This window comes from Corvus cornix, chromosome 2 (assembly GCF_000738735.6).
Source record: "Corvus cornix cornix isolate S_Up_H32 chromosome 2, ASM73873v5, whole genome shotgun sequence".
Taxonomy (NCBI): domain Eukaryota; kingdom Metazoa; phylum Chordata; class Aves; order Passeriformes; family Corvidae; genus Corvus; species Corvus cornix.
The window spans coordinates 87,989,877-88,004,054 of NC_046333.1; the positions used below are offsets into that span (position 1 = coordinate 87,989,877).

The 14,178-nt window shown below is 38.7% G+C and overlaps 1 protein-coding gene across 1 annotated transcript in view; it reads right to left on the minus strand.

The window, feature by feature from the left end:
• Positions 1–828: 828 nt before the first annotated feature.
• The window catches only part of MOCOS (molybdenum cofactor sulfurase), a 209,278-nt gene continuing 195,928 nt past the window's right edge, over positions 829–14,178 (minus strand). The window contains exons 13-15 of the mRNA XM_039569005.1: positions 14,039–14,165; positions 11,683–11,787; positions 829–4,482 (exon numbers count right to left, since the gene is read on the minus strand). Of these exons, the coding sequence (XP_039424939.1) occupies positions 4,336–4,482; positions 11,683–11,787; positions 14,039–14,165 (379 nt within the window). The 3' untranslated portion in view covers positions 829–4,335. The remainder of the gene's footprint in view (positions 4,483–11,682; positions 11,788–14,038; positions 14,166–14,178) is intronic.

The following is a 14,178-nucleotide window of genomic DNA, read 5'->3' on the forward strand; positions in this document are numbered from 1 at the left end:
AAGTTCCACCTTGTACTTAAACACTGATGGCCAGAGGAAGGAGACAAGGCTGCCTCTGCAAACCCATTGTCTCACAATGCCCAGTGGAGAGGGGCACTCTGCCTTCTCCCCTCTCTGGGGGCTGTGCCTATGTTTTTCCCAAGCAGTTGCCTCATGACAGCTGCATAATAGAGAGACAGGAATGTACCCACATTTCACCTCCACGGGAGTGACCTACCTGTTGGGATACAGAGTCCTGCTCTGCTTCCCCTCCCACACTCAGCGAATCAAAAAATGCATGAACAAGTAGCTCAAAGTCACGTGTGGATACTGCCTCACTGTGCTCGTGTCTGTCTCTTGCTGGCCCTGTGAGTCACAGATCATTTCCAGGTAAACCTCTTGAGAAGGGAGGGACAAGCCTTCCCCGAGATTCCTACACACACCACCCCCTGTTTAGTCTCCCCTGCTGAGTGATGGGTTAAACAGTGGGGAAAAACAGTGTTGGATCTCTCCAGGCAAAGGAGAGGGAAATAAACCATCTCTTCCCTCACCATCTCACCCTTGGTGAAAGCTCCAACCTCTGGATAACAGAGATTGCTTCAACAGGACTGACTGTACATATTTTAAAGGAAACCAGTGATTATGAGCTCATTTTGTGCAGGGCTTGGGTGTGCAGCTAACTGGCATGTGGCTACACGGAGGGAACACCTCACCTGTGAAACCCAGCAGTGATGAGACATCCCTTCAGTCCTGAGCCACATACTCATCCATGAGCCCAGCAATGCCTCCAAGCAGAATTGAGCACCTCATGAGCTCGAAGGTCAGGAATGCAACCATCACCAGCAGACACATCAAACATGGTATGTGTTTTATTGGTTTAATTTCCAAGAAAGTTAAAAACAAGATGGAAGAAGACTTGCATAGCATAATCTCTACAATTTATGAAGAATAATCACATCTTTTATGCAGTCCTTCATTTTGATTGAGTGTAATTTTGACAGAAAGATGACCTAAAATTTTTACCATACTTTGAAGGGCACCATTGAAAGTATATAAATCATAAACTGTATTTGAAATATTTTAGTCATATCAGAAAACACAGAGCTCAGAAACTTCTCCTAAAAATGCCGATTTCTGTTTTGTGATTTCAGCCTCCTGGCTATTATTAGAGCTTGTAATAGTCACCATTTCTACCTTGAGATTTGAGAATGAGCTAAGTCTCCCAGAGAATGGAATGTGTCTGAATAATTCATTGCAAGTAAATAAGGATTTGGTTTTCAAATATATAGAGGACTTTCCACATACAGCACTCTAGAAATACTGTATTAAGTACATTTATTATCCATATAAGGCAGACACATATCTGCAATTATTCCGAAGATTTAATTTTGCAGTAATTGGAGTATTTAGATCAAAGAGCCTGAATTCATATGAAATGGTCTTATTTTCTATATATTTGGAAGGTTAAGAAATAAAACCCTATAGATCATCAAAATTTTTTCTGTATAGTGTGTCAAAGTGTTTATGCCCCTTTTGTATTGGCAGTCCTTGGGGTTGCACTATGTTAAATTTCTTCTTCCTTTGAATTATTTTTTCACTTTATGGGAGGGATGTTCTTTTTACAAACTTACAGTGCGTGCCACTTAAAAGCAACTCTTCATACTTCAAGATTTTCCAGAGAGTTTTGACACTGAGAAGAATTTGTCTTCATTGATGGAAAGACATATCAGTGGTGGCAGGAACACTCCACTTACTAGAAGGGAAATATGATCCTTTGTTGAGCTGAAAGATTCCTTATGTATCTTCCATCAATCTGAAGCGTTGTGACATTTCCTATCACCATACTGCAAGGATGTTCCTTCCAGGAAATGCACAGGCTGTACTAATGAATATGTTCATACATCAGAGAAAATCTTTCTTTTCCCCCTGTAAAATGGCAAAATTATTCTTGATCTAATATTTCTAAGCCACAGCAGAGAGAATGTGTAATTGGCTGTAAATAATAGGTCAAAATGACCAAGCATGACATTTTTAAAGTTCAAATCCTCTCATCCATAGTTATTATACATTGCATTATGGATATTCACAAACAGTATTTGTCAAGCCACTGTGTACCAAAGTGACTTATTTTGTACTAAATGCAATAACAAGTGAAACAGAGCTTGTTGATGTTGCTTTCAATTTCCTTTTCTAACTTCTGTGCCATTTTAAACAAATGACACAGTGGTGAGGTGAAGAGGACAGAGCAGAAGACCAGAGATCACCTGAAGGTCAGCATACAACAGGTCTCTTCATATTAAAACTGCCAGAGCTGCTGGCTTTCTACCCAACAAAGCAATGCTCTGCATAACAGAAAGGCAAAGAGTGAAGCAGTTGAGAGATTTAGATACCAGGAAACTGCTTTTCAAGGTTCCAAAAAGCCTGCTCATTACAACCTCAGATAATTGACTATTAGAGAGATAAACCCCCTGCTTTTCAAAGCAGACATCAAGGAGCAGACCTTGGGCTCTGAAGTGGAAGGCACAACTGTCAAAACTGATTCTCAGTTTACATACATATGAAAAACTTCTCTCTTTACATGTATTTTATGGCAGATTGTAAGAAACAGATAATGTTTCTTCTCATTTCCATTACAAAGCTTTGCTGAGAGACTGTTCCAGCTGAAGTAAAACCAGTTCTTCAAAAGAACAAAAGAAAAAATAAAATATTATACATTAAAAAAAAAAAAAGGGGGGGGAATAGGGAAAAAGAAAAAGAAGAAAGAGCATTTTTGAATTCTGATTTGTGCACTGGGTGATGAGCTTCCTTTTTCCCATTCTCTGCTTCTCTGTGGTAGTTGCTCCCCTTTCTGTTTTACCAACTCTTTCACAAAGCCTCTCTCCAGGGATATGCTCAAAAAACTCAAGCATTGCTTCAGCCAGAAGCCCTTTCACACAGGTGGAGCCAAAATTGCCCCAAGGAAGATCTAAATCACATTGGATGAGAGTTTTGATGGTGGTTTTAGCAGGGTCAAAATTTCACTTCCCAGGTGGAAATAGAGCAGCCAATCTAGGAGAATTTCTTTTTCCAGAAGGACTTCCTGTAAGTATGAAATCATCCCATAGCTAGCTGGACACATGTTGAGGGTCATAAAACACCTGGCCTCAATGTATTCAATCTTGATTTACATAGACTTTCCATGTGGGTTTGTTGTTTTGGTTTTTTTTTTTCGCTCTGTGGCTTCCTTTATTTTTTGTAATTTTCACAATAATTGATATTTCAGACTAAGTCATAGGTTTTAGACATTTGCTCTCAGAAATCAGAAGGCATGAATCTTGTTTAGGAGCTTCCAGCAGCCTTTTAAGAAGGGCATTATGAAATGAACAAAGAGATAAGAAAAAAGAATATTTTGACCTGTTCACGATGGAGAAACATCCAAACTTTCAAGAGTTCCCTTAAGCAGCCATTAGAGATTGCTGAGGATAAACAAAGTTTGTATAGGAAATGACTGTATTACTTGAAAAATATCTAATTAGAAATAATGTGTCAGCATCCACAAATATATAAGGAAACAAGAGTGTGGAACTCATGGAATCAGCTTGGGCTGGAAGGGACCCTAAAGATCATTGAGCTCCAACTCCCCTTTCATAGGCAGGGACACCATCACACAAAACATCCCAGGGAAGACATTGCATAAAATAAATCAGATGGAAAAGTAACAAATGGAAGAGAAAGAAGCTGAGAACAAATGGATGGAATTCCTTCACAGGGAATGTGTTTTGCAAATGGCATCCTGAATCTTCATTATCTTTGTGCCTTGTTGGCATCCCCACACACCACTTCCAAAGGGGAAGACAGATTTCCCAATAATTCCCTCTTCTCCATTGCTTTCAGACTGTCTACACATCACCATCAGTTTCCTTTTGGAAAAGCTGAATGCACTGCTACTCTCATGCCACTCTCCCACTGTTCTCTTCCCACCCACATTGTTTCTAAAATATGTCTTGCATCCTCTCTCCTAATTGGGGTTTTGACAAAGCAGCAGAAGGAAGTAGTGTATTATTGTGTTTACTTTCTTTCATTGAGATGTGGCTTTCTGACAACAAAGTTGGGCTTGTTTTGGGAGTCATCCACCAGTAAAACTTGATCAAACCTGTTGCACCCTGAAGCAATTGTGCAAAATAGAGTTATAGCTGCTGCAACCTAATCACAAGCAAAAACATGTAGGTGAGCTATAATTATCAACAGTTTTGCCATCTGATAACATTTACAGCAAACAGAAAATTACCAGAAGCAAATGAGGGGAAGCTTTTTCGTGGCTTTTTTTAGTAACTGACTTTTCCCTGTACTTGCATAAAAATTTCATCTCCAGAGAATCTATCCTGAACATTTTTCTTCACTGGATGTCGGAGGCTGAATTTCTGTATTCTCCTTCAGCACTGGAAGCACTTGAGACCCAACTGATAAAATATCTGAAAAGGATGAGCGCAAGGGCTGGTTCATCAGGTATATGCCAAAGTTTGTCTGAAAAAAACCAAAATATGTATTAAGATGTAACACATGTTAGGGTAATCAAATCTATAGAGGATCTCACAACCCAGATACATTTAGAAGAACAATACTGCTTTAAGAATAAGGAGGTATGTACTATGTCCATGTAATTAAGAACATTCTTAACTCATTAGTTATAACAGACTGGTAAACAAAAGCTAATGCCATGCTATTCAGGAAGAATAGCTTAAGTAAGTGGATAAATAACACAGTATTTCACCATGAGCTCCATAGTATCATATATGCAATTTACACTCTCTCACAATCTTGTTATTTAATGACTGCTCTGGCTCCTTGACAAATACAGTTAATGCATTGTCACAAACAATGGCTTTGCAGGATGGGAACACTGGTATGTTCCAACAGCGAGGAAGTCTTGCATCTTCTACCAAGAATTATTTGCTTTGTTAACAGAAATTTATTCTGTCAAGCCTCTGCGAGTTTCCCTTCATTTGTTTTTATGAATGTTTTAGTATGCTTTACAGAAAATATTCAGAAAGTTTGTTTTATTATTGCTCCCACTTGTTAAGTGGCATTATCCATGGACCCATCCTGCATAGATATTAGAAATACTTAGAATATGTCTTTGTGATTCTGAGTAATAAAGAAAAGAAGAATGGAATATCCACTTTCCCCACTGACCATGCAACCCTCACAGGCACCAAAAACCTGATGTGAGTGTCTGCATTCTTATGTGAGGTCTTGATCTCAATCAGTTGAATGTTACAGCTGTGGGTGTGATCTGGAAATGTCACAGGAAGAGACTGGTGAGGTTTTGTGGTTTTGTTTTCCAGCCACGGAGAATTTAGAAATATGGAAGAAAAAGACTTGTCATCTCATGAGAGTATTTTCCAAAGAATTAGATAATAATTAATAAAAAAAAAAAAATGCAAAGTAGGAAAAAAAGGAACATTGAAGACCATGTTAAATTGATAACTGATTTTTAGACCTCAGAAAGTCTGCTCATTAAACTGAGGACCTTGGAAACCCAATACTAATCTTCTTGTCTCTTTTTTCAGGTTTCAAAAAAAAGTATTTTGCTTTCATAGACTACAGCCAAAACATACAAGCCGTTCTAAAGTGTAAAGTAAATAAAAAAGCAAATGAAATTACTCGAAAACAAAATTCTATTATCCTTCTCTATTTCCTGATTACATTTACTGCCATTGTTCAGATCAATGATCCTGAAATTGAGTGAATTACATTTAGAGCAGGTTTAAAAAACAGTGAGTAAAAAGAATTGCAATAAATCAAAAAAAATCTGTTAGGTGAATTTAAGTGAGCATATTTCACAGCCTAAATATGAAGGCAGTATGTTTTCTCCTATTCTTGCCCTGAATAATTAAATAAAGATGCAGCAATGAGGTAACACAGAACAGCTTTTAGTCTTTGAAGAATTCATGAGAGATAAGACTGAGCCCTACTCCTAAATAAGAGAGAAGCTGTAAAGCAGAAATCTGTCCGAACATGGCCTCAGACTCTGAATTTGGGTCTTTCTGTTTCATTCGTAATCCTAAACATCACTGACAAAAATGGGCCCTAGGCTTAGGTATTTTTGGCTACCTCTGCTATTCCTTCATCTCACTGGCACATCCCATGTAGAGGGCATGAGCTGGACCTATCAGGCTTGTCCTATTGCTGACACTTTTTGGGTACCAGTGGCTATAATGGTGTCAACACTCAGTGGACACAGGGTATATCCTTATGGTCAGGGTTCAATATTTAATGTCGAGGAATGACTGCAGCATTGTAAGATGCCAACCCTCCAGCACAGAGACTGTGTTGGATCAGCCATGATGCCATAATGGTGTCAGTGACTGTTTCATTTAAAATATTAAAGCACGTAGTCTTATTTTTCCATTTTTGCTTTTCTCTCATTCATTGACAAGTTTCTCTATTGGCATTAATGATGTATTCTTCAGCCTTGTGGGTAATAACCTGGATTCACTTCCTATACCCTAATGCAAAAAAGACAGTTGCCATGATTTTGTTTTTTTAAAAAATCAGGCAATATAAAAAAAATTGTAAAATTAATATTAGTTCATGATACATCACATTTCACACAGGAAAGAATTTTATAATTCTTCCATGTAAGTGAGCTTATTTGATGCATGAGAAGTTTTTATTTATATTTACTGTATTGTCATCTTGATGTATCTTAAAATGAGACTAAAATAAATCTGGGCAGATTGCTCACTCTGAAGAACTTAATTTATCAGTTTTTGTTATTTCAAATTATTTAGCAGGTTGGTTTTTTTTTTTTTTTTGGATGCACCTTAAAACATTCAGAATTATTTAAGAAAATGCATGTTTGAATAGATCTTGTCTTTAGGAGATCTCAAATACTGTTTTAATGCTGCTCCTTAATATTTTCCTTCTCCAACTGGGAATCTAAAGTATCAGTGTTTTTTTCAGTGAGGAGTTTCAGTAATGCCTAAGGAGTTTCCAAGGTGATGATATACTGATGCTACATATATTTTAGTACTAATGCCTGCTTGGAATTGCCGACCTCTTTTTTTTTGTGAATGTTCTTAAGACCAAAATTTAGCCTGTGATTGCCAGCAGTGGATTTAACATCTTTTAAGTAAATTTCCCTGTTTTTTCAATAATTACAAATAATGACTCAGCAAGTACTGATAATAGCAATCATACACACACCCCTGCCAAGCAACCACAAAAGCTGCATCTGCCACTTCAGCTCTGTTTCCAGAGAAAGATAAAATGTAGAAATAAGCCCTTCTCACATTTCTGATGAAAAATGAGGCTTTCAGATGCAGAGTTATTACAGTGAACTGCATAATCTCTCACTGCTGCTGCTACCTTTTCCTGACTTCAAGGGCATTTTATTCTGCATATAATCTTCCCAGAACACACTGAGAACTGGGGAGGGAGTGCAGGACTGCAAGCTCTGTGGCTTTACCTGGCAGTAGAGACTCCTCCCATCACTGTAAAATGTTAGAGGGACAAAAAATTTAAAGCTTCTTGATTAGGAAAAAGCAGACCACTTCACTGCTGGGAGAAATAGAGAAAACATACCTATTCTTGCCAACAGTGAATCATATGATAGTCATCACACTCACAGGAGGAGCTATGAAATGCTGTCATTCTTGCATGTTGTTTCAAGTTCATTTACTGGTTCAACAGTAATATGCTCTGCTCAGAAATTCACTGACAGAGAAATACCCTGTGTGCACTATTCCCTTTTGTAAGATAGAAACCTGAGGGGCTGCATCTGACAAAGGCCTGAGCTGAGACGCCTTCGAGCTACAGTTCCCAAAGAATCAGTTAACACAGACTAGAACTTGGTAGGAAAATACCCTGCTAGAATGTGTAACAAGCACATAAATCATACTGCATGCTAATACTTAGCTTTGGATGGATGAGTTCTGGATTTTGCCCCTAGATGTAGCTCTCAGCTGCCATATCCCAGCAGATAAATTTACCTGTCCAGGTCTGATCATTTATTCACACAATAACATAACCTCCCTCTCATCCAAAGATTTGGGAGATGCAATTATTAAAATTGATTTTTTTTTAAATGCAAGAATGTTTTATTAGCTTTAGATTTACCAAAACTTAAAGCCTTAAAAATAGGAGAGTGGAAGTACTCACTTTTGACACACTGATTTTTTTTATTGGAAAAAGGGAAATTTTTAAGTTGGTGGCAATAAAACCTTATATCGTTCTGTTGAAAATATCTGGACTATAGAATGGTTTCTTAAGAACTGATATTTCTTTGCTCTACCTTAAATAAATGCATTTTCCAGTTCAGCCACCAATGAGAAAAGAGAACCGTATTATTTCAGAGGTCTATTAATTACAACAATCACTGTTCTCCAATGTTCCAGATATTTGAATGAAAAGCATTGCATGGTGTAAAGCCCTGCATTACTATGAAAATAATGATAATGATGCATCAGATATGAAAGGTCATTTGCTATCTTTGCTAACGCTCCAGTAAGCAATACAAAGGCACAGCATCTAATTCCGCACAAAAGGAAGCTCTCCCAAGGCACAATGAGATACATAAAGGAGGATCAACAGCCCCCAGGAAAAAACACAAGCCTTTTAGCGTATGAAGGCATGTTCAAACATAATGGATTTCCCTTGATGTGCTGCTATCCATACATTTAGACCAGGGCAGACTGCTAATGCAATAATTCCCTTTGCTGCCTTGACAGCAAGTCCCAGCTTATAGCAATGCTGCAAATCTACCCACAGGGCTTCCGCTATCATTAGCGCTAAACGGCATCTGCAAAACACCAAAGAGAGGCAAGAATTCAGTGTTTTCCCCTTGCCAGCCATGTGTGTTTTGCATCAGGTGGTGAGGCATGTGAAACAGCATGTGGCCATTTGCTTAATGTAGTTATCTAGTCTTTCCTAATCTCCTGCAGTAACAGAGAGCACTCTGTCACACGAGGAGAGCTCATCTTTCTTTTCCAGGCAAAAATTACGGAAGGAATCCTTAGTGAGTGTTTCTTCAGAAAGCAGAGCTCAAGTTCACTTTGTAGAGGTGCTTGCATTTTATGTCCAACAGTGACATAAAAGGTTTCATAAAAAGCAGCTGGCAAGGCCTCAGCACCATGCTTTACATTTATCAGGAAACATGCAAATTGCTTGTGTGGTTAGTTACAGTAGCTGGTTCTGACTTTCAGCTGCAATCCGTCTATACAAAGGCTCAATCTTTCAATTTGGGTAAAAAAAAATTCTCAGAGTCTCAGAGGAATGGAGAAAAACAGGATTTCAGAAATAAATATCGAGCTACTTTTTACAAGCCTTACATTATTTAGCTCATTATTGAAGTTCATTGGCAGTGCTGCTATTTGGGCTACTTGTTTGATAAATTTCAATGTAATTTTTTTCAGGTTGATGTTCTTGGAAAATATCAAAACAAAATGGTAAATGTTAATATCTGGCACTCTTTTCTACATGCAGTATCTTTAATGCTTTGGCAAACAACTAGCTACAGCAGCTTTTCAAAAAAACTGGGAAATTATCTTAAATCTTATTTTTCCGCAATAGTTGCTTTTGTAGTTTGAATCAGATTATTGACAGATGGGAGAAAACACTGCTAAATTCCTTCACTGAATCTGCATCTGATTAAAAAAAAAAAAAAAAAAAAGAGAATGAAGTCCATTAGATGACTCCTTATCAGAAAAGCACATGGTAGAGATATAAGTCACCAAAGGATTAGCTCTGCAATTTAACACAGTCACATGAACTCAACGTTCTTTTTCTCTCCCCACTGTGAGCTGTGAAAGGTTTGGATCAATGTCCTCTCCTAGGTCTGCTGAGCACACTGAAAATGCCATAGTCCTTCCTGGGTGCTGCTCATTGATAGTCAGCTGGTGCCCATCACCACAGAGGTGACCTGCAGGCGGGATGGACTCGGAGGTCTTCTCAGACCAGCCCAGGCAAAGCCACCAGTTCAAACTCTCCCTTTCAGCTGTCAGCTAACCCAGAGGACTCGCCCTTACGCAGAGCAGGGCATGCTCACAAGATCCCATCTGCCAGCAGCGCTGAAGGCTGGGAAAAATAAAAAAGGCTGAATGCCCCTGTGTTTGCAGCGTGAATATCGGCGCACAGCTGAGGGAGACAGAGCACTCCCCCGCGGTGATCGGCAGCGCCTGCCTCGCCTCGCCGGGCGGCTTTTATCCGACGCCAGCTTCTTCTCGAGAGGCTGGATTGCTCTCTTTGCCTTAGTCCTGTTTGAACGAGTCACTTGGTTCTAGCAGTGTGTCAAGAAAATCTCTTCATTGCTGAATTAATCAGAGTGAAAGAGGAGCTCATCTTTGCTGTGGGAAACATGCAGAAGATACTTTGCCTCGCCTGAGAATCTGTATCTCGAGTAAGGTTTTGTTGCTATTTTCTCCTTGAGTACAGAGTGCTTTCTCTCTACAGAGGTTCCAAGTTATAACCCAGTAAAACCCATATGGGCAGAAAAAGTCCTCTGCTTCCTACGCCCCATGTGGCAGGGAGCATTCCTGCCCAGAGTGCCCAAATGTGCTCTGAACTGTCCCAGATGCTCAAGCTGTGGCTCACCATTACCGGGAAAGGGCCCCTGTCCTCAAGCTACCTACCGTGGCCAGAAGCTCATCTCCCAAAGGCTCATGTACTGCGGTGACCTGGAGCAGAGCCTGCTGTGCAACCCTAAGTCACCTGAGGTCAGGAGAAGCCGTGCCTCGACAGCCGGCCCTGCCTGCGCCTCTCCCCAGCTCACTGCACTGGGCTGGCTCGGACACGGAGCCAGAGGAGCTACTCACCAAGGATAACAGCCAATGAAAAGAAAGCCCTTTGTTTGTTTAATGAGTCACCGAGACGAATCAATTTTTTTTTTTTTTTTTTTCCAAACATAGAATGCAGTATTTGTAACTTGTTTGTGCATTGTCTGGGTGAATGATTTTGAGCCTATTTGTTATTGTTCTGGGCCAGCCCTGTGCCCGGTGTTTGGTACTGGCGAGGCTCCCGAGCCCTGACTGCCTGAGACACTTTAACAACAGAAGCTTAACTAACAGGAAGCAATGAATTTTGAAAAAGGATTTTCAGCTAAATAAATATGTATGATGAGATTTGTGGAGCTTTTGGGATGCTGTACTGTCTAGCCATCATCTGAGCACTCTCAGTTTCAAGAAGCAGTTCAACCTTAGGAAGCAGGACCTCAAATAAACACCTGTATTTCACGCTTTCTCTCTAGTCATTTTCTTAAGCAATTACTCTCCACTTTGACTATATTCACATCTGCTCTGTTTTTCCTGATAACTAGTTTCCCAGGGTAAGAATAAAATGTAGTCTTAGAAGCCAACTGCATAATTCCAAACACTTTTGGATTTTTCTGCATATTTCTTTTCTTAAAAGACATCAGTGCATCAGGTCGTGTTTTTAAGAACAAAATAAACACACTGTAAATAAGTACATACTGAATAGAAGCAAGCACAGTTAAAAATAATGCATATTAATAGTCCATTTCTGAATAAAAAACGTACTGAGCTTTTTATGGAAATAAACCATGTCATATCTGGGTTGTAAGTGCACCCTCTTTCTACAGAAAAAATTCAGATGGTAGCAATTAGCACAACAACTTAACTGTGAATATTCTCTCAGCAGGTATTTCACTACCCATGCAATAAAGTCACTACATCTTTCATTACAGCTATTTTGAAGTACTGTACTAACCTTTCTACCTCTGGCAGCAGACAGGGACTGCAGAATTTCTTTGTTTCGTTCCCCAGACTGTTGATCAATGCAGATTATTTGACATCTGCTACATGGACCCACAACCTGAAATTTTAGTTAAAGAAAGTTCATGGCTGTTTATCAAAGCAGTACGACACTGAACAGTACAAGATTCTGACCATAATCATATCTTAAACACATACCTTTTGCATACTTTTCCTGTGGTTTTTCAAGCTTTCATTATGTAAAAGGTCAGGTCTGTTCACCTAATGTAGTAGGTCTACTTGCAAAAGCCTCACTGAATTTTTAATTCACTTTTTTCTTTTTTTAAGGAAAACTTTCTCAGAGACAGAATCTGAGAAATACCAGACATTTACATATTTGTATTTCCGGTTGGCTTCCCTTCTTCTGTGGGTTAGCAGGGCTGCTTGCCCAAAGAACTGAATACAAAATTTAGCCAGTGCCTCAGGATTCAACCCAAGGAGGATTTTTTTGGGACTGTTTTAGCGCAGCTGAAATGCACTATATCTTTCTTATATGCATGGCACTTTTAGATAATCAGAATGTAAAATATTTACATATACAAGTTTATTAATCAGAAGAAACAATTCATCCTCTATCATCTATTACATATGATGTTAATGGTTCTTAAAGTTAATTGTTGTTTGAACTAAGGTGTGTTGCTAGGGGTAAAAGAACCCTGCAACAAATTTATTCTTAGAGCTTTAAAATGGAGAAGGATGACATATTGCACTTTCACTTAACACTGCTTCACTAACTTTAGCAAAGCTCTACATTACAGAAATGAAGTCTTACAGTATCCCAGTATACACATTCTACTTTGGTAAAATGTGTCATAAATGTCAAATAGGGCAAATAATTAAGCTGTACACTTCAAACATTTTATGTGCTGATCTGAAGTGATATTTCACGTTTTTGAGATGCATCTAGAACTGCTTGTATAACTCTTCAGTGCAGTCATCAACAACATACATCAGCTCTTTTAGAAAATTATTTTCCACAGCTTTAATTTTTTTTTAATTAAAAGAACAACAAGACAGAGAAGGAAATATTACTTTGTTCAACAGCTTCTACCATTTTCATGGCATCAAGGAGCATTAACATAATTTCTACTGTTACTATATCAGTATCTGAAGAAGGACTTAGCAGAGATGGGGAAAGACAATATAAGTTGCATAAGCTTTTCTATTTTAGCCTTGTATTCCTAAAGTATATCGATGCCAGGAATGCCTTTTTATTTTACTGTTTTACAGTAACTTATCAACAGGAACCTCAGCTGAGCTCCCCAGTGTAACTCCAGCCTCTAACAAGCTATACACCAAGGATTTTGTCCTTTGTGTTCCTTGTTTCTTACTTATAGGAATTTTTCCTCAGTTTTCTGTAAATCATATGGCAGCTTACTGATCAAAGTACACATAAGAAGAGAGCAGATAAGTAATATCACCCTTCTGAAAAAGTTTCTTACACTGTGCTGACCAGAAAATAATAGGAGTGATGTCTATCACAACTTCTAGGTTTGACCTCGGCATTTCTGTTATTCACACCTTAATTATAATCTCTAAGAAAACAATGAATAAGCCACTTTCACATCCTAGGCAAAGCATCTTCAAATACATATTTCATACCTCAAGGTCAGACAAATTCAGCAGAACATGTAATACATGTGTGCATCATTCCCTTAGGTTTCATGTGTAGTTTCTAGAGATTCTTTGTTAAGAGTTTTTCTTAAAAGAATGTATTTGCAAACAAGGTCTGACTCTTCAGCGTTTTCCTTGAAGTACAAGGGACATTGTATTGTTGAATATAATATGAAGCACAACACACCAAAAAACCCTACCAGGCTAGAATTAGAAACGTTCCTTGAGTGGAGATTAGGATAAGATGTATACAACAGAGGGCAATAGACCACGAGTGTTCACTTGCATTCATGCCCAGTCTTTTGGCAATCACTTGCTTGATGTGCAGCAATGTGAGGTTACATTTGGACTACTGTGCTTAACAGTGAGTGTTCTCTGCTGACGTGCTGGCTAAATATGTGCTGTAAACTCTGCCTCAAAAAACCTGATTATTATTCAGTTCAGATAAAGATAAGGAATGCTATGAATTATGAAATTCAATAAAAGTGTGGAGAAATATGTCAACACCTCTCAGATATATTGAAGTATGTTTGTCACAGGACACATCACTTTTTTTTCTTTTACACACTTCATAAATTTCACCTGCACAAACCATGCTGCCCATATTCTAGCCAAAGCCTTATAAAAATTGGTTTGTCTCCAGGAATCAAAATGCTTTGTGATAGACTGGGACATGGACAAGAGAGGAAAGTTCACACCTGGAATTGCAGAGCACCTATTGAAATCTCAGCCCACTCTTCTTCTTCAAAGGACTCTGGTGCACTGATGACAATGTTGGCACGGAAACGTCGGATTAATTCCTCTATTTCCAATGGCTCCTTCAGTCTGTCTCACAGAG